Here is a 23,266-nt window from a genome sequence, read left to right as displayed (position 1 = left end):
TGCAGGTATTTTATTGTTTTGTTTCCTTTGAAGCCGTCTTCAGACATCTTAAGTAAACTTCGTCTCTTTAATTCTGATCTCAGTGTAATTAAAGCGCAATTTCCATAAGGTTACTCCATGTTTTACATCAATACATTTTTCCTAACTTTCTTACACCGTGAGCGCAAGATCAATGGATCGACTCCGAAGGAATAATCCGATGATTTTTAACCTGAGGTACTTAACAAATTTCCATCACAAAAAACGCGAATTTTAATCATTTCCCCTGAGGCTGTTAGTCGGTAATTTTGGCTGCGGTGAGGCCTTTAATTTCCTTAACAGTACCCATGGTCAAACAAGAAACCAGACTGAATTAAGTTTGCAAAATATTAAAAAAAAGAAGCACGAAAGTCCTGCTCAATGCCTTCAAGCTCTTCCTTGAATGGTCACACACTAGGATTTTATGAGGGGTAGGGTGAATGGTGGTAAACCGTAAATTCAATTTTATCCAGACTTTGACTTTATTGACTCTGGGCGTGAAAAGGTTAGAAAAGCTTCAAAGAACTTCTCATCTAAGCGAATAACCACCTTTTATTGACTTCACCGGCCACGAGGCAATCCTCACGCAGACACTTATACAAAAATATTTTTGCATCAGTTCACTTCTGGACAAAAGACAACGGTGCTTTTAATGTTTGACAAGGCCAACTGAGGCATAAAATTGCGGTTACTTAGAACTGCAAAATCCACGTGTCTGAGCGCGATCGATATAAACCTGAAGACCTGTAGATCATCCGTGAGATAACTTTAGATATTACCATGAAAATACGAAGGACGTGAGCGGTGCTCGCGCCCTTGTTGGTTATTTAGCAGTTGTAGTGTAATTCATTTTTGGCGATTGCACGAGAAATGCCATAGCAACGGGTCTTAAATTGGATCCCTCCTCATTCAAAGAGTCGCGGTATTTAGTCTTTAAACAGCTCTAATTCCGGTGGATCGCAACGCGACGTGAACGCTATTGTTCTTGTTTAAACACCGTAGAAATACACACATGCTTTACCAGTTGCTAAGAGAATGCTCGCTTTTGCGGCAAAGGGTCGCGCGGAAAACCATTTAAAAGAATCTAATTTAATTAAGTGCTTATCCATGCGAGTCGGAGATCAGTTATTGTCCAATCAGCTTCCGGCACCCTGACCACTATCCAATCAGAAAACGACTTCTTTATGCACCTGTTCAAGACCAGCAAGTACATATATTTCGCCACCAATTTGCCGTACAAGATTCTGTCAGCTCAGAAACTCCTTGAACGCAATCCTTAGGCGTTGCACAGCAATCGCAACCTTCTGCGCCGTCCTCGAGAATCCATTCATCTCCAAAGGAAAAGCTTTTAAATTTGCAGAGCTATGGCTGATACAGAAGTACTTGTAGCAAGGCGAGGGAAATCAGGTATGATAAAATACTGGAATATAACCCTTGATAGTCTATGTTTATTTCTTTTGGTTGAAAAAGCTGCAAAGATTTTGACCAAAAGTTAAATGTAAGGGGTTAAACGCTTAGCAAATATTTAATGCTCCGCGACTTTTACACAAGCAATCTAATCACTCCAGCTCAATTACAAAGTTCAAATTTATTAGATATAATAATAGTAAACCTGAGATTTTTCCGCCAGCTGCAGGCTACGCCTTATCTTAATCAAACAAATTTCATTAAGATAAATTGTTTATATTAGAAAAGAAAACGCTGGAAAAACGCCTCGCCGCCCGGACACGAGTCCCCGAAGAAAGCTAATAAACGCAAAATGAGATCAAAAGGGGATCCATTTAAATTGAGCTTGCTCGCTCGAGCGCGCGCGTGCCACAAACAAAGCTAATCTACAGAATCTACCAAAGTCGAAAAGTCATTGCGCTCTGTATAAAAATCCGTTTGAATTCTTTTTCAGAAGCCAAGCAAACAGTCCTTTGCAAAGTTTGTGGCGATAGAGCCTCTGGAAAACATTACGGCGTGCTTACATGTGATGGCTGCCGAGGTTTTTTTAAGCGCAGCATTCGCCGAGACCTGGCTTATCAGTGCAAAGAAAGTAACTCCTGCCCTATAGATGTCGCCAGGCGAAACCAGTGTCAGGCATGCCGGTTGAAGAAATGCTTCGAAGTTCGAATGAACAGAGATGGTAAGTCAGTGATCTGTTGAAATAATTTTTTATTTTTCTTCTTTTTTTTTCTGTATGTAAACATGTCGTATTTGATATAAATGTAAACCAGACATATTGATTTGGGATAAAGCAGAAGAGCTGAGTTAACTACGCAAGGAGCAAGACAACAAAACAATAATATAATCGCGCTTTGTTTTCGATCTCCAGGCCAATACGTTTTTTATATATTTTTGATAGTTTTGACATAGACATTTTAAAGCCCTTGGTCGTTTTATTTCTAGTGTTTTGTGTTTAAGGATTGTAACAACCCGCTGGGACCACCTGTTCATAAATATAGAAGATTTGGGCTCACCCAAAAAATGTGTCTCTTACACAAATCGCATGTTACTTGTACAACAAAATAGTTCTTTGACTTTGCTACGGGACCAAACGCACGCGGGCTATAAAACTACCGGCAATGGAGAAATTTTTAAGCGATTTCCTACAGCTTTAGTCTTAATCTTCCATGCAAATTTTGTCCCGAAGTAAAGAACTCGCTAGATCAAAATGTACGTTTTAATGTATTCTGAATGATCAGCAGGAATCGTTTAGATGTAGCGATTTTTAAAGTTATAATCTTTTGTGCGATTTCTGCTCTGCGAAGCTGGGTTGCTTGTAAACACGAGAAGTAATTTAAAAGCGGTTAAGACGCAATTTTGTTTATTTTGTCGAGTTTCTAGAACAATATCTGACCTCACATCTAGTTTCAAGCTAATCTTCCAAATATATCACGTGCCTCGCGGCGACTAATGGTCGTGTTCTAATAACCCATTAATTTCTGTTTACATGTTATTTTTTTTGCCGGGCTCCTCCTTCCGTTTTTCAACAAAATTTTCTGCGGACTTGCAAATTGCCGAACAAAAAGTAAAGATTTTGCCCAAAGCTGAAATGTAATTTATTATTAATTGCGTGTACTTGGGCCAAGCCGAAGAACGAAGCAGGTTAAAAATGCGTGTCTCTACCTCACAGCAACCCTGGTCTACAATCATTTTTAGCACAATGACATCGATATGGTCAATTAGTTAAGAACGAAAGAAAGCCAGTTCTTTCGAAACCCGGCAAAAAGCTGTCTTATGCAAAATAGGCGTTGCATAGAACCCCAGGGATTAATAATTCATTCTCGTGTTTAAAAGACCGAAACACAAAACAAATCCTATACAAAATGATAATTAAAAGAAGTAATCTTTAAGGCGTTTTGTTAGTGCAAGCCGAAAAGAATACCAGCGCTTTTGTTTTCCTCTAGTAGCCACTTTTGTTCGCAAATCCTTTCGCCTTCAAAGAGAGGTCTGCTGGAAATTTCACCGCAAAAAGTTACTGCCCATGCTTTTAATAAACAACTTAAAAGTTTGTACGAATGCACGAATAATGAAATGCTCCAGTGATTTTTACTCGGCCTTTCGTCTTTAACTGCTCAAAAAACCTCCAGCTGTAGTGCGGCTGAAAGATTGATTCCCGTTCCCGTTTAAACGACCAATGCGTTGGATGTTATCCACTTGGACTTCAGCCCAGCCCTAAAATAAACATTACAGTTAGCAGCGTTTCTTTCAAACGACAAAGCAAATAAAAGCTTATTGAAACCTAGCCACGTTGTTAAAGGACAAAATTGAATTAAATTGATGCGAAATAGTTAGTCAAATATAGCCGTGCGCGGGAATGCACGACTTAACTCCCGCTTAGTATCATATTGTTTGGCTACAGCTTGTCACCATATCCGCTTCTTTGTTAATGCATCCTTATGGCCCATTAAAGCCAACACAAGTCACGTAAAATTAAGTGTATCTTTTTCTTTTTATCTCAGCAAAATTGAGCAAATAAATTTTCTAAAAAGAATGTCAGCACATTAATTTGACAGATCTTTAGCGTTCTTTTCATCTCTTTTAGAAGCTATTTTTTTCTTTTAAGATCAACGTTGTCTGGTGGAATTTAGAAATGGATTAGGCGAAAACAAAAACATTTCAATACTCTCGTTATCCAACGTATAAGAGGTCTTCAAGACAAGGTATCAACCTTACGGCAAATCAACCAATCAGAGTGCATTGAAGTATAATCTCTAGGAACGGCAGCTGAAACGAAGCCAGACCTATTATTGTTGCTAATCACAATTACCAGATTACTTTGCCCCTGGCGCTCTTGTACAAAGACAGGTCTGCTATTGTGACGTCACAATTGTTGTTGTCAGGTCAATAACCAATAAGCCATTGCTGTTAAAGTTGTTTTTCAACGGCGTAATCCGCGTCGTGGAGTTAGTTATCCAATGTTGAGTCAGCAAACTCAATGTCATGACTTAACTGTCATTAAAACTAACTTATCACACTTACATTTCACTCAATCAAGAAAAAAAATGTGTCTCACTGGCACAGGAGTATCGCTGTGGTCATGGCATAATGTGCCATGTTTTTATTGTTTTTTTTTTTTTACAAAACGTACTTAAAAAAAATTCAATTGCCAATTCAGTTCGTTCGTGTCACGAGTAAAGAGTTACGTAATCTCCACTTCTCGTAATAAAAAGAGAAACCCAAACATACTTTAAGCTGCCAAAGACCCCTTTGTATTTCGGAATTATCTTGTCAAATTAAAATTAAAATCAGACAGGATCGCCTTTTTGACAAGCTAATTTTTCAACTAGTGTGGTGTCTGACTGAATAATGATTTTTTTTCAGCCGTGCAACACGAGCGTGCACCGCGCACCAACCAGTTTAAACAGGCCACAAATGAAGAGATTCGATGCAAGCCTTTGAAGAGGAAACATAGCAGTTACGATCAGGAAAACCTTGATCTTCCACCCAGCCACATCAACGTTACCCCCAAGAAAGAAAAACTGCTCGACTCGCCGGTAACACCGGAACCTATTTTCTACGGAAACAGCTCTCCCAAATTTGCGGTGGAACACAAGAGCGCCTTCCTCGTGGGATATGGTGACCCCGAGAGTCCAAAGGATGCTTCGGTTCCCGTTTCCGTAGCAACTGTGATGACCCCACCCCACACCCCTCAGCATGGCCAACAGGTGCCTTACCCAATAATGTACCTCAGCACGCCGGAAATGCTGCACGAATCCGCCGTGCGCATTTTATTTATGACAGTTAAATGGGTTCGTAACATCCCGACATTTTTTGATCTTCCTTTCCGCGATCAAGCGATCTTGCTCGAGGAGGGCTGGAGCGAGCTGTTTATACTCAGTATTGCGCAATGGAATCTACCCGTGGAGATGAGTACACTGCTCGCAGCTGCGGGATTACACCCAGAGCGGGAAACCTCGGACAAAAATCTCTGCGGGATGGGAGATATCAAGGCATTGAAAAACATCGTGGAGAGGTTCAGAGCTGCAAATATTGATCAGACGGAGTACGCATGCTTGAAAGCCATTGTCCTCTTCAAGCCAGGTATGTTATTTATTTATGATAGTCTAGGTTTTTAAAAAATGTCAATTCTCAGCTATTATCTTTAAGGTTAGCCATACATTTCTTCTACTGTAGCTACTTGTCACAATTTATTGGAACAAGGATATCCCACAACATAATCCAGTTCTTCCAAACCCCATTCAGTACATTCATTCATTCATTCCATTCAATTCTGCTTTAGAATTGTTTAAATATAAAACAGGAGAAGGGTCCCTTCCTACTCCTTACCCTAGAAGTCCAACTTAAAAGGCGAAGAAGAGCCCAGGGTTGGGGAATATACCTTATTATAGGAAATTAACGCTTCATGAAATTAACGCGAATTTTAACAATTCGCGTTGATTTAAGTCGCGTTAATTTCAAATACCTTAATTAAAACAAGCGTTAATTTCCTACAATAAGGTAACTTCCCATTATGTAAGGAAAAATTCGTTTTAACCACATTATAAAAACTATTGACCATTAGGGAGATTTAGTCACCCTTAAGTTAGAAGGCGGATTTTTTTATTTAAATATCCTTTTAGCTTTACTCCCCTAAATGTAATTTATTTACCCACGTTACACAGAAGAGCTCAGGAACTCGTTAAGACGTGTACGTGCAACCATGGCCGATTGGAATTTGGGGAGTTAGTGTGGAGGGGGAAAACCGGAGAACCCGGAGGAAAAACCGCAGAGTAAGGATGAGAACCAACAACAAGCTAAATAAAAAAACGTAATTTTCATTTATTTATTTAAATACATAAATAAAATATACATTAATTGCAACTTTGTTTTGTTGTAATTACAGATACGAGAGGACTTCGCGCCCCGCAACACGTGGAACAACTTCAGGATCAAGCACAAAGCATGCTGGGAGAATACGACCGCCAGACCTACCCCAACCAACAAGTTCGTTTTGGACGATTATTGCTCATGTTGCCTTCATTAAATGCGCTGTCTTCGAAATGCATCGAACAGATGTTTTTCCGCGGCACCCTTGATAACATTCCAATGGAAAGACTATTATCTGACATGTTTAAGTCTGCCTAATTCGTCTTCCAAAGATGGTTCTGTGGATCTGTTTCTCGGCGCGTTTAAAATCGACAAAGCGTGACGCGCCATCCACTAAAATGGCGCGAAAATAGAAACGGCGGGAAAACAACGGGCTGCAAGCTCGCTCGCGCGTCGTGGCAGACAAAGGCGGGAAAATCCAAATTGTGTAGTCGGGAAACAACGACAATCTTTGTAGCGCCCGACTTGTGATTCTTGCAGAACATTTTTGTCAAGAATACAAAAACACTCTCAGATCATTTAATCAATTCTCTATGCTGTGGCTCTGACACAAATAGAGCTTGTTTTTGCGACGGCTGAAAAAGGGAAAAAATTTCGTCACAAAATAGACAGTAGATTGTCTACTATGAATACACAACAAACAATGAGACCCTTTTTTGCAAAGAAAAACGGCGTAATTAAGACATTCAGATCTTCCATTTTTCCAGTTTATGGCAATATTCCGGATATCTTTTTCAAAATTTTAGAAATGTTTATTTAATAATGACATATGACTTGTAGTTAAATATTTAGAAGCTTAGTTTTCGTTTTCACAAGGTAAAAGAAAATTGTTTAAGCAAGTGTAAAGTTTTGTTCTTTTTCCATTTGTCTTTCGAGTATTTCTTAATTCTTGTTTATTAGGTATTGATATTTTTATCTATTTATTCATATACTTCTCCTACATTTTTCTATGCTAGTTTTTTCTGCAAGTTATATTCTTTTTTAATTTGTTTTGTTCTCAAAAACGTTTATTTATTTACCTTTTTGTAAAACTTTGCACAAGGTTTTCAAGAAAAAATATCACCAACAAAACAAAGTTTTTTTCTAAGTAAATAGAATTTTAGCAGGAGTTTTAAATCAATACGAATGTTTTTGCTTGAAATGCTAGGATTTTTTAGTTAATTTAAATATTATTGTTGATAAAAAGAAGAGATTGAAGCCGTCAGTAGACTAGCCGCATTTATTTTCAAGATGGCGAACAAAGGCGAACTTTTGGCCCCCCATTAAAATTTGAAAAAAGGTTTGGATTTAAAAGTCGTAACATAGCAATTCAGAAAAGCTGTATAAATAAGCTAGAATGTAATGCATGGTGCATTTTCGAATGAATTGTTTTCTGCATACTGCCAGAAAGTTGGAAGCCAATGGAACAAGCTTACGTTTTTGCTCAAGCATTGATGTTTTAAAACTTCAACGATCTGTTACAAGAATTGTACGCCATCTTGAAAATGAACTCGGTATGGTCCGCAGTGAATGAATGCGCGCGGAAATTTAAGTTTTAGAGAACAATTTTAATGAAAAGCTCTGGAAGCTCAAGTGCTGTGAAGCATTTTTGTACATATGTAGAAATTAAAAACAACTACTGTTAATAAACACACTTGACGAGTAAATAGAAAACTTTGTGTACTTAGTGAAAAGGTAAACCAGTTTTGTGTTAAAACCAAAAAAAAAAAATTTACTTGGCCAACAAAGAAAAAAAGGGAACAAAAAAAAAAAAAAAAAGCGGGGGCGCGGGGGGGGAAAGGGGGGGGGGGGGCCGAGTTTTGGTTTTAGTTTTGATTGGTGAGAAAAGGGCGAGATTTTAAAAAACACCAACGCTGTAAGCAAAAAAAAAAAACAATTAACTTTCAACACTCAAGTGAAAACCCGGCTCTAACAATAAGTTCGTTAAGTTCGCGTTCGCTTGGCCCGCGCATAGCTCCTGCTCCTGTTTCATTGAGCGACCAGGACAAATTCTATTCCCCCGCCACCCCCCCCCCCCCCCCCCCCCATATGAAATGGTAGTTTCTTGTTGGGTTATTCTCCATTCTGCTCCTAAGTAATATACTGTTTAAAATTTAGAACTTTATAAATGCTCCCACGGCGCAAATATTTTTTTCCAGAGAAGGGGTGTAGTTAACTTTGGTTTCAGATGCTTTTCTTGCGTGGTGCGTGGCCTCGGACAAGTCCGACGACGCTCGGCCTCTTCCGGCCAATCCTGAACTGTGTCACCGCGTGCGTGAAAAAAACTGTGGTATCCAGGGTAGGGGGAGGGGGAGGGGGAGGGGGAGGGGGGGGGGGAGGGGGGGAGGGGGGAGGGGGGGCTGATATTGCCCTGACGTGTACGTTTGTCGTATCTGATCTGAGAATCGTTTTAGAACCGCCTAGAACTCAATGTCAAATTCTCATTGCAGTGACTTATCAGTTATTGCTTGAATTGCCGCAAATAATTGGAAACTTGATTTTCCATCGATATTTGCGTTAAAATGCAAGTTATTGACCGTTAGGGTTATATCCTGGTTCAACTCTTTTATCATTTTTTTCTTAACTGAATAAGTGCAATGAACTTTGCGATATGACTAATCCCTGATAGGGTATACTGTAAGGTTTGGATAATGATTGCTTTAGTGTTAAATGCTGATATTTCGTTAGAGTGTTTTTCACTTGAGTGTCGAAAGTAATTCGCGTTTGCATTAGTTTTGCATTACTACCCTTAGTGATTGGTTTAAAACTCTCGCGCCTCTTTCTCGGCCAACCAATCATGGCTCGCTCCCGGGTGTTTTCTCGCGCTTCGTGTTGGCTACACAGTGTACTTGCTTCGAGTTTTGATTGGTTTACTGGATTGTCTGTGTTTTTTTCTGATTGGCCAGAGTGATTATTTTGGTTAAAGTTTTCCAAAACTTAATTGAAAACCGCTCTAGGTTTGAGTTATTGATCTGTGATATATTCACACAGTACGAGCAAGGGCCTAAGGCGAGGAACATATATTCCATTTTGTCCAACCATTGTTTTCAACCATGGAATGCTTGTCAATTTTTGTTACAAACAACAACAACAACAACAACAAGCTTTATTTGCATGACTGTAAATTTGTTACAATATTGCAAAGCGTAAACTTATAGTAATAAAATAAAAAAAAAAAAAACATAAAAAAAAAGAATAAAAAAACATTGAAGTATGACGAAACACAAGAGAAAAAATCAATGCATGGTCAAAAAATCGGAAGAATCATAATCTCAGTCTGGCACTGGTAGCCGGCTGACATTAAGAGATAGGGTATTAATCTCTTATTGTTGTATAGGAACATAAGAGAAAGAATTCATCTTCGGTATTACTCACAGACCGGGCAGAGCCTATTATGTCTGGGCGTATTGTATATCTGCGTAGTTCGATCATAACTTATGATTACTAATACGTAATTTAGCTAATGTTCTAAAAAACTATAGATATGTTGGAAAGCGTCTGGCTTTTTCTACCTTTCTACCTTTTTTACCATCAACAGAGATACGATTCTACCTTTAACGCGCAGATAACAGACACATTTGATAACGCACTTTTGAGAAATCTCAGACGCGCATAAAGGCAGTTCAGGATGGGAGGCACGGTGGCCTAATGGTTAGTGCGCCGGACTCCGGATCGAGTGGTCTGAGTTCGAGGCCTGGCCAGGGTCACTGTGTTGTGTTCTTGGGCAAGACACTTCACTCCCATTGTGCCTCTCTCCGCCCAGGTGTATAAATGGGTACCGGCGACATAATGCTAGGAGTACCCTACGATGGACAAGCATCCCATTCATGGGGGAGAAGAAATATTCCTAGCCGCTTAATGCCACGGAAACCAGGATAAGCTCCGGCATTGTGGGCCGCATGGCTCGTGGCTTCCCCTATGTTATTTCAGGAGTAAACAGTGCAGGAGACGACTGAAGAGAGGCTTGGGGGTCGCTACCAAAGACTCTGGGAGACTGGGAACAGGCGCGAAGATCGCGCGAGGATTGACCGACTGACTGACTGAGGATTGATTGATTGACTCTTGGAGGCTCCTCCGGTCAAAGGCGCTTAAACTTTGGTTTAATCAACTCGGCTTCGCTGTGGTTAGCTAGGATATCAAAGCTCACTACAATAGAATCGTTTGTCTCAACTTTTGACCACTCTATCAAAGGCGCCTTTGGAGGCAAAGCGCTGAATGCAAAAGATATCAGAATGACTCTACGTGGTTTGAGTCAGGAGTTAACATCTATCTTCAAGATAATCAGTTAACAATGTTTCGGTTTAAACTAAAACACTTGTTCTTAAGTTCGTTCGTTGTTTCGCTTATTCTTTCATAAGTTCATTCTTCCTTTCTTTTATTCTTTCACCCTGCATCATCTATCATTCTTTCAGTTTTCTACTCTTCTATTCTTTCGTTTTTCCACTCTTTAATTTTTCATTCTTTTACCCTTTCGTGCTTACATTCTTTCAATTTTCATTCGTTCATGCTTACATTCTTTCAATTTTCATTCGTTCATGCTTACATTCTTTCACTCTTTCATTCCTTCGTTCTTCCATTTTTGCATTCTTTCGCTCATTCATTCATTCCTTTACTCTTTCACTCTTTCCTTTTTTTATTCTTTCATGGTTTCACTTCTTTCATTCTTTCCCTTTTTCATTCTTTCAAACTTTCACGAATTAGCTTATTATACTAAGCAAACAGGTGGTGACATTTCCCTTTATTGGTTCTCACGGTCTAATCTGCCATCAGGCTCTCTTTTCCTCGTTAGGCTCGTTGTGAAACGTGCTCCGTTCCTGTTTTATTTTGCCGTTTCTTTCTTTCTTTCTCTTTCTCTCTCTCTCTCGTCAACCTGGGATAAAAAAAAAATGTTCGTGGATCGAACAATGTCATCAAAATTAATACGAGTCAGTTTGAGAGGATATCTTTGTTCATTGCCCTTGACCTCCCACTAGATAAAACAGTTGTTATCAAAGGATCTATTATTCGGCCAAACTTGAAGATTTTGGGGGGAAAAGAGGTCATAATAAAACTCAGTTTTCCTTTTCTTTTCTTTTCAGAAATAGGCAACGAGTGGTCTGTCATTTTTCTCGCGTCGTGCGCTTAATTTCCTAGGTGATTTTCGTGCGCGCTCCCGTCCCCCTCCTCAAATAAAAGAATTGCGAACTATCGGTGACATTATCCTTTCAATAGATGTTGTTTCTATTAAAAGTGTCTTTGTTGTTATTGGGGGGGGGGGGGGGGGGGTGTTGGGGCGCGGGCGGTCGGTCGGCCCGGGGGGTTTTTTTTTTTTTGCCCAAAAAAAGGGAGGGGGGGAAAAATATCAAAAGGAAACGGGAAACCCGGCAGAGGGCCGCAGGCGCAAGGTTTCCCTTTTGTTGTTATTGTGGCTCTTCTTGTGTTGCGTCAATTTATAATGCATAGACCGAAAAGGGGCAGGGATACTATATCTGGGATCGATGGGAAAGATCGAGACCGACTTGCGAACGATGAAAACGCGTGACTACTTGATGGCCCTTTAAATAAATTTGTTACGTTTTCGTAGTTCTTTCAGATCAGTGTTTTACCCATTATTTCCCCTGTTGTGTTGCTTGTGACAAAGTCTTTGTAATTAATTATTGAAGAATAAAAACGATATATGGTGGTTTTCCACTTATTAGAGTTGTACTGATGAACATTTCCAAGAATAAACCGGTTTACAAAGGATAAGTGGTATTACGGCTTAAGTTCTATAGTTAACAAAGTCGCTCAAATTATAGTGTGCAAAAAGTTGCTCGTAGTTTTCCTTGGTGAAAGCTGTTTGCCTTTGAGTTAAATTTTTAAAAAGAAAGCACATGTTGCATATTTTGTGGTTTTCTTTCTTTGAAGTTTTTGATCAGAATGTTGTGGTTTCGGGTCCGCGCTCAATTCAATAAGGAATTTCTGCGGGAGGGCAAGAAAAATTTGTTTGACTTATTTCGCTTTTTCCCAGCTGGTATGGAGAATAGGACTGCATGTATCTTGCTAGATACACCAGTATTAATAAATTAGGCCTAATTGTAGGAACAAATAAATGAATGCTTCTTCATTAAAGCCTGGTTCTCATAAAATCGCCCCGATCGTTTCTATCGCTTCTGTCACTTCAAAAAGTTTTCTTGTGATCGGGGCAATTATATGAGAACATTACACAATCGGTGATCGCTAAAGTCTGCGGCGATTGGGGCGATCACGATCGCTTGGATCGCCTGTGTTTTATCCTCCTAGCTTCTCTTTCCCTTCTTCGCCGTAAAACTGCAATAACGGAGAAGATAGGAGGCCACAAGTTTTGCTCTTTCATTGAAAGCTGTCATTGTGCTGGATCTAGGATCTAGGGCTAAAATGATTGTATTTCGTAGATCTTCGCTCATACCAGATGATCAGGACGATCATATGAGAACCCCCTGATCGCTTCCACTCGCTTCCATCGCCTACGATCGTCTCAGTTTTTGCAAAAGATCGATGCGATAGAAACGATCGGGACGATCATATGCGAATCAGCCTTTACAACACACTGTTATTCGATGCGTTACAACATAGCTCCTGCCTTTGAGTCTGTGTATAGACCCTTCAACTACGTTTTTTTTTACTTTAGATTTGGCCAAGTCAGTAGCAAAAACCTATCGATACTTGCAGGAAAAAAAACGCCCTAAAATTAGTAAAGAGGTCAAGTCGGAGGGTCATATAAATAAGGTTTTACCAAGTTAAGAATTTTTTTCAGACATTTGTATGCTAAGGGCACAAACTTGCTCCCCAGCATAGAATTGTCTGTAAAATATCCTAACTTTTCCTATCTTTGCGATTTCAAAATATCCTACTCACAAACTTGACCATCTTACAAATTTTAAGGTGCTCTTTTTAAAAGTATATATCGACAGGATTTTCCCTAAATGGCAAAAATCTAAAGGTGAACAAAAACTTTGGAAGGGTCCATCACCTAAATATATGAATGTGACCATTCATGCTATTAATTATTGCGTTCATGTGCTTCTTCAAAATCTTTTCAGAACTTGAATTTTGCCTGCACTCTAGCAATAAAAGATTTCTTCTTGCAGTAAAAACTGAATAATGGCGGAGATCAGCGCGGCGGCGGTGGAACAGGTAGTTTTGAAGAATGAACTGATCTGCTGGAGATTCCGCGGGTTCTTGAAATTACTTGTCCAATACCGTGGCAACGGCAGGTTTTTAATTAGTATCTCTTTCTGGTGGCCACAGTGATCAATCAATGTGGCAGTGGCTCTACGATTCTACTGAAACTAATAACCAGCTGTATAGGTCAACTTGTCCTCTTCTTTATTAGGGTTATCGAATGGTCTTTGCGAGCATTTGCGAGCATGCGAGCACAGCGTTTAATTTTCTTTGCGAGCATTGACAAAAGTTAGCCTTGCGAGCAACGAGCACTTTTCTAAAAACTCCCTCCACTAAAAACCGAGCATGCGAGCATTTGTAAAAATATGCAGGATGCGAGCAAGAGCAAACGAGCACCCACTAAAATTTTGCGAGGTCTGCGAGCATTCCGAGCAGAAACCTAAATTTGCGAGCACTGCAAAATTTTGAGGAACCGTTTTGGGCATAACCCAATGACCGACTGCAGTCAACTCTCGCCTTGCGGACACTCCGCTATTGAAGTAACTCGCTATAACGGACAAAATCCAGATCCCCGGCGAAAGAGGTTTGACTGGAAATGACTCCCGCTAATACGGACTCTTGCGTATAACGGACACTAAACGACGCCCCGAGCGTGTCCGCTATAACAAGAGTTGACTGTATTAGGCAAACTCGAGCAACTTCGTATTGGATAAGCATGGATGGTCTTATTTTCGAAAGACTGGGCTGCAGCGCGTGCAAGTAAAATTGCTGAAATCACAGAATAAAAGTATAAATAAACCACTTTCACTGAACGTTTCGTTGAAAACTGAGAACGGATTCTGGGCAATGCTAAAACAATTAGACGGTTCGCTATCAGTTTGTATGTCTCCTATCCACTTTTGATAGTTGGCTCGGGGCTTTGCCCTTCGGCGCTAACTATCAACAGATAAAAAAAAAAAAAAAATTTTGGTTTAAACTGTCTGAAACTTTGCCGGCGACTTGCCGTCTAATTGTTAATTAAAACTAAAAAAAATATAACCTAAATTTGAGAAGAGAACTGATCAAACCACGGCTACGTAAATATCGATTGTTTTAAAGACGCGCGGAAACAACTTGAGAAAAGTTTAGCCTCAATCTTTCAAGTTCAATGTAATCCATTTCCATCCTAGCTATCCGCAACCAAAGACGCTTTTTAACAGTTTCAGTGCTCTAATCAGTATAATAATTGTAAATAAAAAATGGACCATTCGTTTAAGGTTCCGTACGACACAAAATATATATTTTGGCTGTTCGAAAATGCGTTAATCCTCGACAAAGCCCCTTAACCACGCAAACATAACTTGAATCAAGCCAACTAGTAACCTCTCACGAGTTGGGGCTCTTGAAAACGTTTTTGCGGTAAGGTATTTCACATCTGTTTCATTGTTCAATATAAAATCGAGAATTTAATTTAATCGTATATACGCCATTCCAGGTGTTTAGAGAAAACCGTGTAATAAATATAATTTACTTGCTAATAAAACTAATCGTTATAAATTAAACAAAAGAATTTTTTGACAGTTCCATTCATTGGATCAATAAAAACAATCAAACTACCAGTAATACCACTACAAATAAAAAAAAAAGGATTCTTATAATTTAAGAAAAAAAATAGCTAGGAGACACACAAATTCTTTTATCAGAGAATGTCTTTATAATATAAATAAAAGAATTTTAAAATAAAAGAAAATAAGGAGGTTTTGTTTTCAGGTTTAGTTCTGTTTCAGGTAATTAGTTCTGCGACAGTTTAGTTCTGGCGATAGTTTAGTTTAGTTTAGTTTAGTTCAGTTCAGTTTAGCTTAGTTTAGTTTAGTTCAGTTCAGTTTAGTTCAGTTCAGTTTAGTTTAGTTTTGTTTAATTTAGTTTAGTTTATTTGTCCTTTCTTTTCTTTTCTTTTCTTTTCGTTTCGTCGTTTCGTTCAGTTTAGTTTAGTTTAGTTTAGTTTAACAACGCACTCCGTGGTATCTTCTTATGATTACATGCCATGACACCAGAAGATAATTTTTCCTAAAGACATTTATTATATCTCGTTTTTCTCTTCTTTCCTTTCTTCAAAAGATAGTTTATTAAAACAAAGCATAGCCACAGCTGTGTCACTGCAGCGTGCTTCACTGTTTTACGGTTGTTTGCTGGTATTTTCTCAGCATGTTTCCAGGCGGTAGCTCTTTCAAACAAACGTTAATAAAGCAAGTTTTTTAAAAACCTGAACCTGACAATTTTAAAGAAGAACTTAAGTTTGCCTCATTTTACGTTCCGTTCGAGTCTCGCGCAAATATATATAGTCCACACTTGCACAAAGGAATAAGTAAATTTGTTTACAAAGTATAATTCATTTAGGCCGTCTTCAGTCGTGCGACCGGTTGGCTAAATTTAGATATGCCCTAAGGCCAATACAATTTTTTTTTTCATTAAAACTATCCTGAAATAACAAGAAGCAAACACTGAATACAAAAGGTCTAGACAGGTATTTCACGTGGTTAATTAAGGTTTCTGTTACCTTTCACTTTTTCCCTATTGCCTTTTGCTTAAGTAAAGAGGGACTCCAAGTGACGCAATCTTAGTATAACACGTTCCAACTTTGCCCTTTTCTTATAACAAAAAGGTTGTACAAATTTTGAAAAAAATGGCTCTTTTAAAAATTTGAGGAAACTCTTACTGAAACATATCCGGACGGACACTGTATAAGTTGACAGTCTAGTTCAGTCGGCGCGGCCACGCGCTGTGACTTTGCGCAAACTTGCTTACGCGGCAACTGGGACGAGATTAGAAAATTCTCATGTTTAGCAAGCGACGTAGCCAAAATGGCCACGGTAGCAGGAACTACAGGATCAAGTAGCCAAGAAAAAAAAGACTGTGGATCATCTGTTTTGACCCTCAGATAAGAAAAGTCGTGAAAGGAAACAGAATCCCGTCGAGTTACTGAAATTTGGCATTCTAAAGTGCAGGCTTATTAGTCAGAAAGGGTTACTTTAAAGACCGCTTGTAGTACTGTAACTGAACGTGTGTTAGGGCACCGCGGAAGATATAGAAAAGGCACTGGAAAAATCCCTTAATGAATGTCTCTCATTCGCCAATTTTGTCATCCACGCACGGGAAGGGTGACTCCACCGAAGATGATCGGAGTTGTGAGTGAAATGTGTTGAGCCTTTCCTTCATTTTTGCCGGACCCCTAAAAAACATGAAAAAGAAAACTTGCAATTACCATCTTATCTATCGGCCCATAACGCTCAACCGACTTAGCTACGTAGAACGGCGGGATATCCCGTCTGGTCACGTAGTTCAACCAGAAGAGAATGGATAATATGTTCTGGGGGGGTTAGATCCCATCAAGGTATTTTCTGGCTTTACTTCGAGACCCAAACGAGACCTCCCACTATTCCTCGTAGCTCAGTCGTTTATCTTTGCCTTGTACAGCACAAATGTGTAGTGGATGGCTAGCTAACTCACTCCCATCCAACCCCTACCTATAAGTAAGCTAAGATCTTATATAACTAAAGCCTCCGGGAATTTTTGCAGCTGACTAGTTCGACCGAATAAATCGCGTTCATATAGAACACTCCAAAGGTAAGTTTTGTAAGTTAATTCCGTTTTTTAGAATTTGTGGTAACGTAAAGCTCGGTACGGTATTAATTTTTTTGGCGAGAAAAGAGAGACAACAAGGTGCCAGCGCCGTTCCAACCTCTACTAAATGTCCAGTCTGTCCATAAATATGCTTTTCCCAAATCGGACTGCATAGTCGCCGGCGAACTCACGAAACCTAATTTTAAATTTCTGCCAGGTGGACAACCTACTCGATATTTGAGGCCGATTGCCAACAACAACACTGAACAACAACTTTTTTTAAGTCATTTTTGTTGTACAGGTTGATTCTGACTTTTATGTCTATGCATGAAACCCTAGTGAATGACCATTCTAATGAAGGCTATCGAGTTGATATTTGTGGTACTATTTGCTTCTTCTGTGCAAGAAAATTCTGACTTTAACTTTGGGTTTGTGGGGCAAAGATTTCATTGTGTGACCATGCATTTAAATTTAGAGCGAATTTCACTTAAGTGTCAAAAGTAATTCGCGTTTGCTTTGGTTTTGTATTACTACTCTAAGTGATTATTTAAAAAAAAAGCTTACGCCACTTTCTCAAGCAATCAAAAGTAAAACCAAAACCAATCGTGACTCACTCACATGCGTTTTCCCGCGCTTTGTGCCGGCTAAGTATATTTTTTATTGGTTCACTGGATTGTCTGTGCCCTTTGTGATTAGCCAGAGTAATTACCTTAGAGTTTTGGTTTAACGACACTTAAATAGTCGAAAATCACTCTAAAAAGCTGATTATTAGTACATGAGTACATTCTTTGTGTACATTTATCATGTTGTACAAGATCTATGGTCCCCGGCCTATACAGTCTTAACACATAGATTTTGTCTTAAAAGACAAAACCGAAAAAGTCTAAAACGCAAAAGCGTGACCATTAAAATGAAAGTTGCTTATGAGTTGATAAACCATTGTCTAAATCTGTGTTGTCGATATTGAATCACTGATATTAATTTGAATAAGAGATACTGGCCCGCATTTTGTACTCTCTTAAAAGTTGTAAACTTCTGGCTTCTTGCGTATTTTGAGATAAGTGGCTATATTCGACAGAAGACGATTAAAAAGGTGACCTCTTTGTTGGCCATTTCCAAGAGAGGTAAAAATTAGTTGGTTCTGACAATTGAGTCTGTGGATGAAACTCTATCGTGAAACCGTTCAAATGAAAGCTTTTGAGCAGTACTTTCATGTGGTACTGTTAAGTACAGATGATGTACAAGGTAGCTTCAACCTTTCAGTCTGTGGATAAAACCCGAGTGTTTGACCATTCGAATGAAAGCTATTGAGCATAACTTAAATTTCTTGTTGTACTGTTTACTATGTTGTAAAAGATGGTTCTGACTTTCGAGTCTGGTGATAAAAATAGCTATTGATCTTTCATATGCTGTTTATTGTGCTGTAAATTAAGTAAAAAAAAAAAAAAATTTTATAGAAACAAAAAAATTTAAAAAAAAAAAAAAAAAAAAAAAAAAAAAAAAAAAAAAAAAAAAAAAAAAAAATAATATATAAAAAAAAAAAAAAAAAAAAAAAAAAAAAATGAAAGAAATAAGAAAAGAACGTACGAAGTTGGAGTCTGTGGAGTGAACTCGAACTGAAGGTGCGAGTGACCTTTCAATAAACAGCTGTTCAAGAGTACAGTACGCTGTACAAGGTGGCTAAGTTCCTTAAGTCTCTGGATAATAGCCAACGATTTAAATAAAGGCTGTTGATATGTACAAGAAGAGGTTCTCTTTATATTTATACATTTCACAGGTGTTCGCCGCGGGTTTTGAGTTGTGATGCAAACAAGGTATACATGTTTTAACCCCGTTGCCAAGATATTTGTGTTTTGTTTTGCTTTAATATTATGTTTTGCTTCAATATCAGTTAGCCAAAATTAGTACAACCTACAGGGCCTGTTGAATGATAACGGGTAAAACCAGTTTTTACGGGTGTTGGTAACTATACTTTATATAAGTATCATGGAAAAGTAGTCTGTAGTAATTATTTCAAGTAGCAGATGGGCAGACGTATACTTGTACAAAATAAAAGAGTAAGCAAGGGGCCATGCTAGCGCGTCTCAAAAGATGCTATAAATACTCGTGTGTATGGATAGCATAGGAAAAGATGAAAGGATAACTCGAAAACAACAGATTATCCGGAATCACGGATCAATGAGAAAGTGTGGGCAAATTAAAGAACAGAATAGTTAATTGGACGCCAATTGATCATGAATGACATATGGCCAATTTAAGACTTTTAAACTGTTGTTATGCCTTTGTTAGAGAGTGGAATGAAATCCAAATCGTCTCGTGCAACATGACACATGCTTGCTGGATTATTGAGTTTAAAATAGGTCCGGATGAACTTCTATGCGAACCCGATCCTAACTACCCCAAAACCCGCCCGAACCGATTTACAAACGATAGGTTAATAAGAGCGACAAAGAACGACACAAATGTCATAAAGTCATTATCAACGTTTATTTTGAAGACAATTGACTTTAACTAGACAGCTCTTGTCTCCTTTGTTATGGACGTTTTTATTAGAACAGAGAGTCATAGGCGATGTAAGACAATTTTTAACACCCCTATCACTTAGTTGAATAATTTTATTTATTTTTTTGTCGCATTCTTGGTTGGGAAGTTCTAATGAAACATTTTTTTTTGATCGTCGTGCTTAGAACTTTCATGTCTTAGAGGTTCATAGTTTCCAACAAAGACATGCTTAGCTTTGGAACGCCTAAACTCACGAAAGAACTGTTCATAAAAAAAATCATCTTTTCTAATTCACGATCGTGCGAATTTGTTAAGCTATTTAGCGCACTGAGTGTCCAAGATTTAGTTTTTCCTTGCAGTATCGATATATTGTTTAGCAGATATGTGACGAGAATTAAAAACTCATCAATTACTGTCTTCTAATGATGTCCTAACAAATTCGAATTTTTACAACTAACACTAAAAGAGTTCTAAGGCTATCAGTTAGAGGAATATATGTTTTGAGAATGGAACTCGAAAAATTGTTTCGTGCATGTAAATCTTTTGCATAATAGTGCAGATAGAAAAACGTTTTTTAAATTACTTTTCTTTATCCTTGCTTATGTTTGTAAAGAAAAGGTCATCTCGATTACTATCAATATTTTCTCTTAATCCGATGGCTTATTCATTTTCCTTCTACTTACAAACGAATTCGATCTTGAATATTTCGTTATATGATTTTCATTGTACTTAAGGAAGCCCCCGTGCTTACTTACGCTAAGTTGACCATAGAGAAAATTTGTTATAAATTCGTCAAATCCTTGACTGCGTGAAATCCTGAACATTACACTGAACTTTAAAAACGTCTTTGTAAAGGCCTTCATTTCTTATTCGCCAATTTATTAGCATTGTTTACGCACTGTACTTGAGAGACTAAACTAAAGCATGTGCGTATTGAGGCCCTTTTGTTCCGACCATGTGTCTTAAAGTGACCTTCTATTTCAACCGTGGGAAATTTTCCGCGGCCTTTTACGGTTCCGCTTTGTCCAATCAGCATCAAGGACGCCACCTGCCGTAGTTTTAGCCACAGGAATCTTAACTGGCTATTGTTCGGGCAGTACTGTCTTGCTACGACGTAAGGACATAACAAAGAATGGAATAACCTTTACGGCGTATCGCGACACAAAACGACACTGCGAAACACTATAACTCGTGAAAAGAGCTTGGCTTTTAAATTCTGTCAGTTTCGACAAGCTTTTTAATTTTTATTGAATTAGCGTTGGAATTTTTCCATAGAAGAATGACATTCTGGGTTAGGTTTCATCACAACTGAAACACAAAGACAAATGAAAGAGTCACGCGGTTTTTTAAAAAGAAATATTTCTTTATTGGTTGCCAGGATAAGGGCAATGGTATATGCTTGACATTGATAAAGATTTACATGTGGTGAAAGCCAACAATAGGCGATACAATCGTAAAGAAAAGGCCTCGCCAACTCCAATGCAAAGTTATTAAAAGCAAATAAAAGTGCTTACAAAACAATTGCTGGTCTCTTGCTGAGAAATGCTTTAGTTTGCTGTTCATTCTTGTGTCCCCGGTAGCTTCGTGTCTAAGATGCGGGTTTATTTTGGCGAGACATCTGATTGGCTACGAAGCGTTTCTTTTTGTGCTGTTCCCATAAATAGGAAACAAGGGCGAAAAATTTCCTTATAAAGTTACAACGTCTGGTCGTTAAAATACGCTACTCAAATATTTGCTAGCATTTAAAAAGAAGTATCAGTCTACTTTTTTAACTGACACTCTTAAGTTGGGGTAAGTGGCATTTTCATTGCTTTGCAATTTTTTAATTTGCTTAAAAATTACATTGAACAATTTTTAAGGTTGTAAATAATTTCTCTCACTTTCACACGAAACACCAAATGCATTAAGATTTCCTTTGGGGAATTACGATGTACTTCCGTCTTCACAATGTTTATATATCTAATTACCTTGCGTTTTATTTTAAAGTTGACAGGTACTGTTTCGTAAATTTAAAGAAAGTTGGACGTTTGCGGGCCAGAGATTAAAAGTCTGATATCTCCATGGAGGAAATTGCAGCTCCAACGCAGTGGTTTTTCCACGGAAACAACTCCGGACGGGTTCCAAGCGAAGCGTCATCAGTCTCCTCAATGGACCCAAGAGAGATGAGAAGTTGCAAACAGGAACAATTTTACCAGCACACAATTTCTGACAGCCCTCAGAAGAAACCAGCAAAAAGCAATCCCCTTGAGCCGCGGCTCCGACGAATTAGAGCTAATAACAGAGAAAGAAGGCGTATACAAGCTATCAACGATGCTATGGAAGCGCTGAGGAAAGCAATCCCAAACACTAACAACAAGCGAAAATTAACCAAATTAGAACTGTTAAGACTCGCGCAAGAATACATACGAGATCTCTCGGAGATGCTGTGTTCTAACACTCCTTCGCTTGAAGACGAAGTTGTTAATGTCAGCTTTTCATATCCGACTTATACGAGTTATTTTTCCGAAGCTTGCTATACAAATTAGCATTGTCAACTGGATATATTATCAGAATACAATCGCTAATAAGATTATCGTAATGAAAACGACAACTGAAGTGAGCTTTTCGAGCGTTCGAAAATGTGACTTGTTGGGTTACACGCCAGATTTGTTTATTTAAATTTGTAAATAACGTCGATATATATATTTAGGGATAAACTACATAGCGTTGATAAGAATTCTAACTTGTATATAAAAGACTAAGTTACCTATAGTAGATGTAAAAATGATGTAAAAAAGTTCACTAGTCAAACAAATTTAGCTGTAGGGGCGGTATTTTTTACTTAATGATAGCTTATAAGCTTTCACATGTCTAAAACCGCATAGAAAACGTTTTGTTTCAAAATAAAGAAATGTTAAACAATGCTTCAATCCACGCTTGTTTTATCGACGGTTTAACTACAATTTGGAAGGAAAAAGCTATTTTAATGGTCGCGAACACTTCTGTGAACTGTACTACAAGCCAACAGAAAGTCTAGGAAAGAAACCGCCTTAGGTTTTGTACCTAATTGATATTTTTTTTCTCTCACCATGATCAACTATAAACGTGTGTTGTTTTGATCCCTAACAACGGTGAACTAAGTTGTCGAAATATAATTTCATTTAGTAATTTCAATAAAAATTAACATTCTATACAAAACAATATTGAGTTCGGGTACCTCAGTTTTTTAATGTATAGATTCTTGTCGTTTTGGACAGCAGATTTTTCTTCAATTATCTCCCTTTTATGTACTCCATTGTCATGCAAACAACCGGTATCTCATGCAATATCTACGAACAAATATTTCCTTGTAAAATTACATACAATATTTCTTGGCACACACTTAGCTCTTTTGTTGAAAAGAAATCATTTCTCGTGATTGGTGCTGTAATAGATACGAAGAAATATCCTGACCCAGAAAAGTCTTACAAAAAGTGTTATTTCCTAAGATTACAGTACTAAACCATTCAAGTAAACTGAAGAATTAACGATAACTTTTAATCAATGTTTTTTAATCAACTCGCACTTTTAGCAAGACCTTTTTACTACAGGCCAAAGTAATCTAATTGGCGTATGAATTCTACTAAATTCAATTTTTATCTGCAAAATTTTCACTATCGCATAAAAGTTAAACTCCCCAGTTTTTCTGCCAGTATAAGTTCGTGTGCTTAGCCTTTCACTTTTGTCTCCTCTGCCAAGAATCGTGTTACCA

General features: G+C 38.2%; 1 protein-coding gene across 2 annotated transcripts; it reads left to right on the top strand.

Moving 5' to 3' along the window:
• The first annotated feature begins 377 nt into the window (after nucleotides 1–377).
• LOC144630129 (nuclear receptor subfamily 2 group E member 1-like) lies at nucleotides 378–6,984 on the top strand. 2 transcript variants are annotated; one of them, XM_078488418.1, is made up of 4 exons: nucleotides 378–1,425; nucleotides 1,922–2,146; nucleotides 4,828–5,547; nucleotides 6,350–6,984. In XM_078488418.1, exons 1-4 carry the CDS (start codon nucleotides 1,383–1,385, stop codon nucleotides 6,589–6,591), a joined length of 1,230 nt encoding a protein of 409 aa, XP_078344544.1. In that variant the 5' UTR covers nucleotides 378–1,382; the 3' UTR covers nucleotides 6,592–6,984. The 2 variants fall into 2 exon arrangements, with proteins under 2 accessions (XP_078344544.1, XP_078344543.1); XM_078488417.1 differs by having other exon boundaries at nucleotides 1,919–2,146.
• Nucleotides 6,985–23,266: the final 16,282 nt, after the last annotated feature.

This window comes from Oculina patagonica, chromosome 11 (assembly GCF_052425735.1).
Source record: "Oculina patagonica isolate OP01 chromosome 11, crgOcupat, whole genome shotgun sequence".
In the NCBI taxonomy this organism is placed as follows: domain Eukaryota; kingdom Metazoa; phylum Cnidaria; class Anthozoa; order Scleractinia; family Oculinidae; genus Oculina; species Oculina patagonica.
This window is presented reverse-complemented; position numbering and strand designations above follow the sequence as displayed.

Bases quoted from the DNA above. Each gene is read 5' to 3' on its own strand.
- LOC144630129 (XM_078488417.1), top strand. From the start codon at position 1,383: ATGGCTGATACAGAAGTACTTGTAGCAAGGCGAGGGAAATCAG. The intron at 1,426-1,918 runs GTATGATAAAAT...ATTCTTTTTCAG, and splicing joins AGCAAGGCGAGGGAAATCAG to AAGCCAAGCAAACAGTCCTT. The intron at 2,147-4,827 runs GTAAGTCAGTGA...ATTTTTTTTCAG, and splicing joins AGTTCGAATGAACAGAGATG to CCGTGCAACACGAGCGTGCA.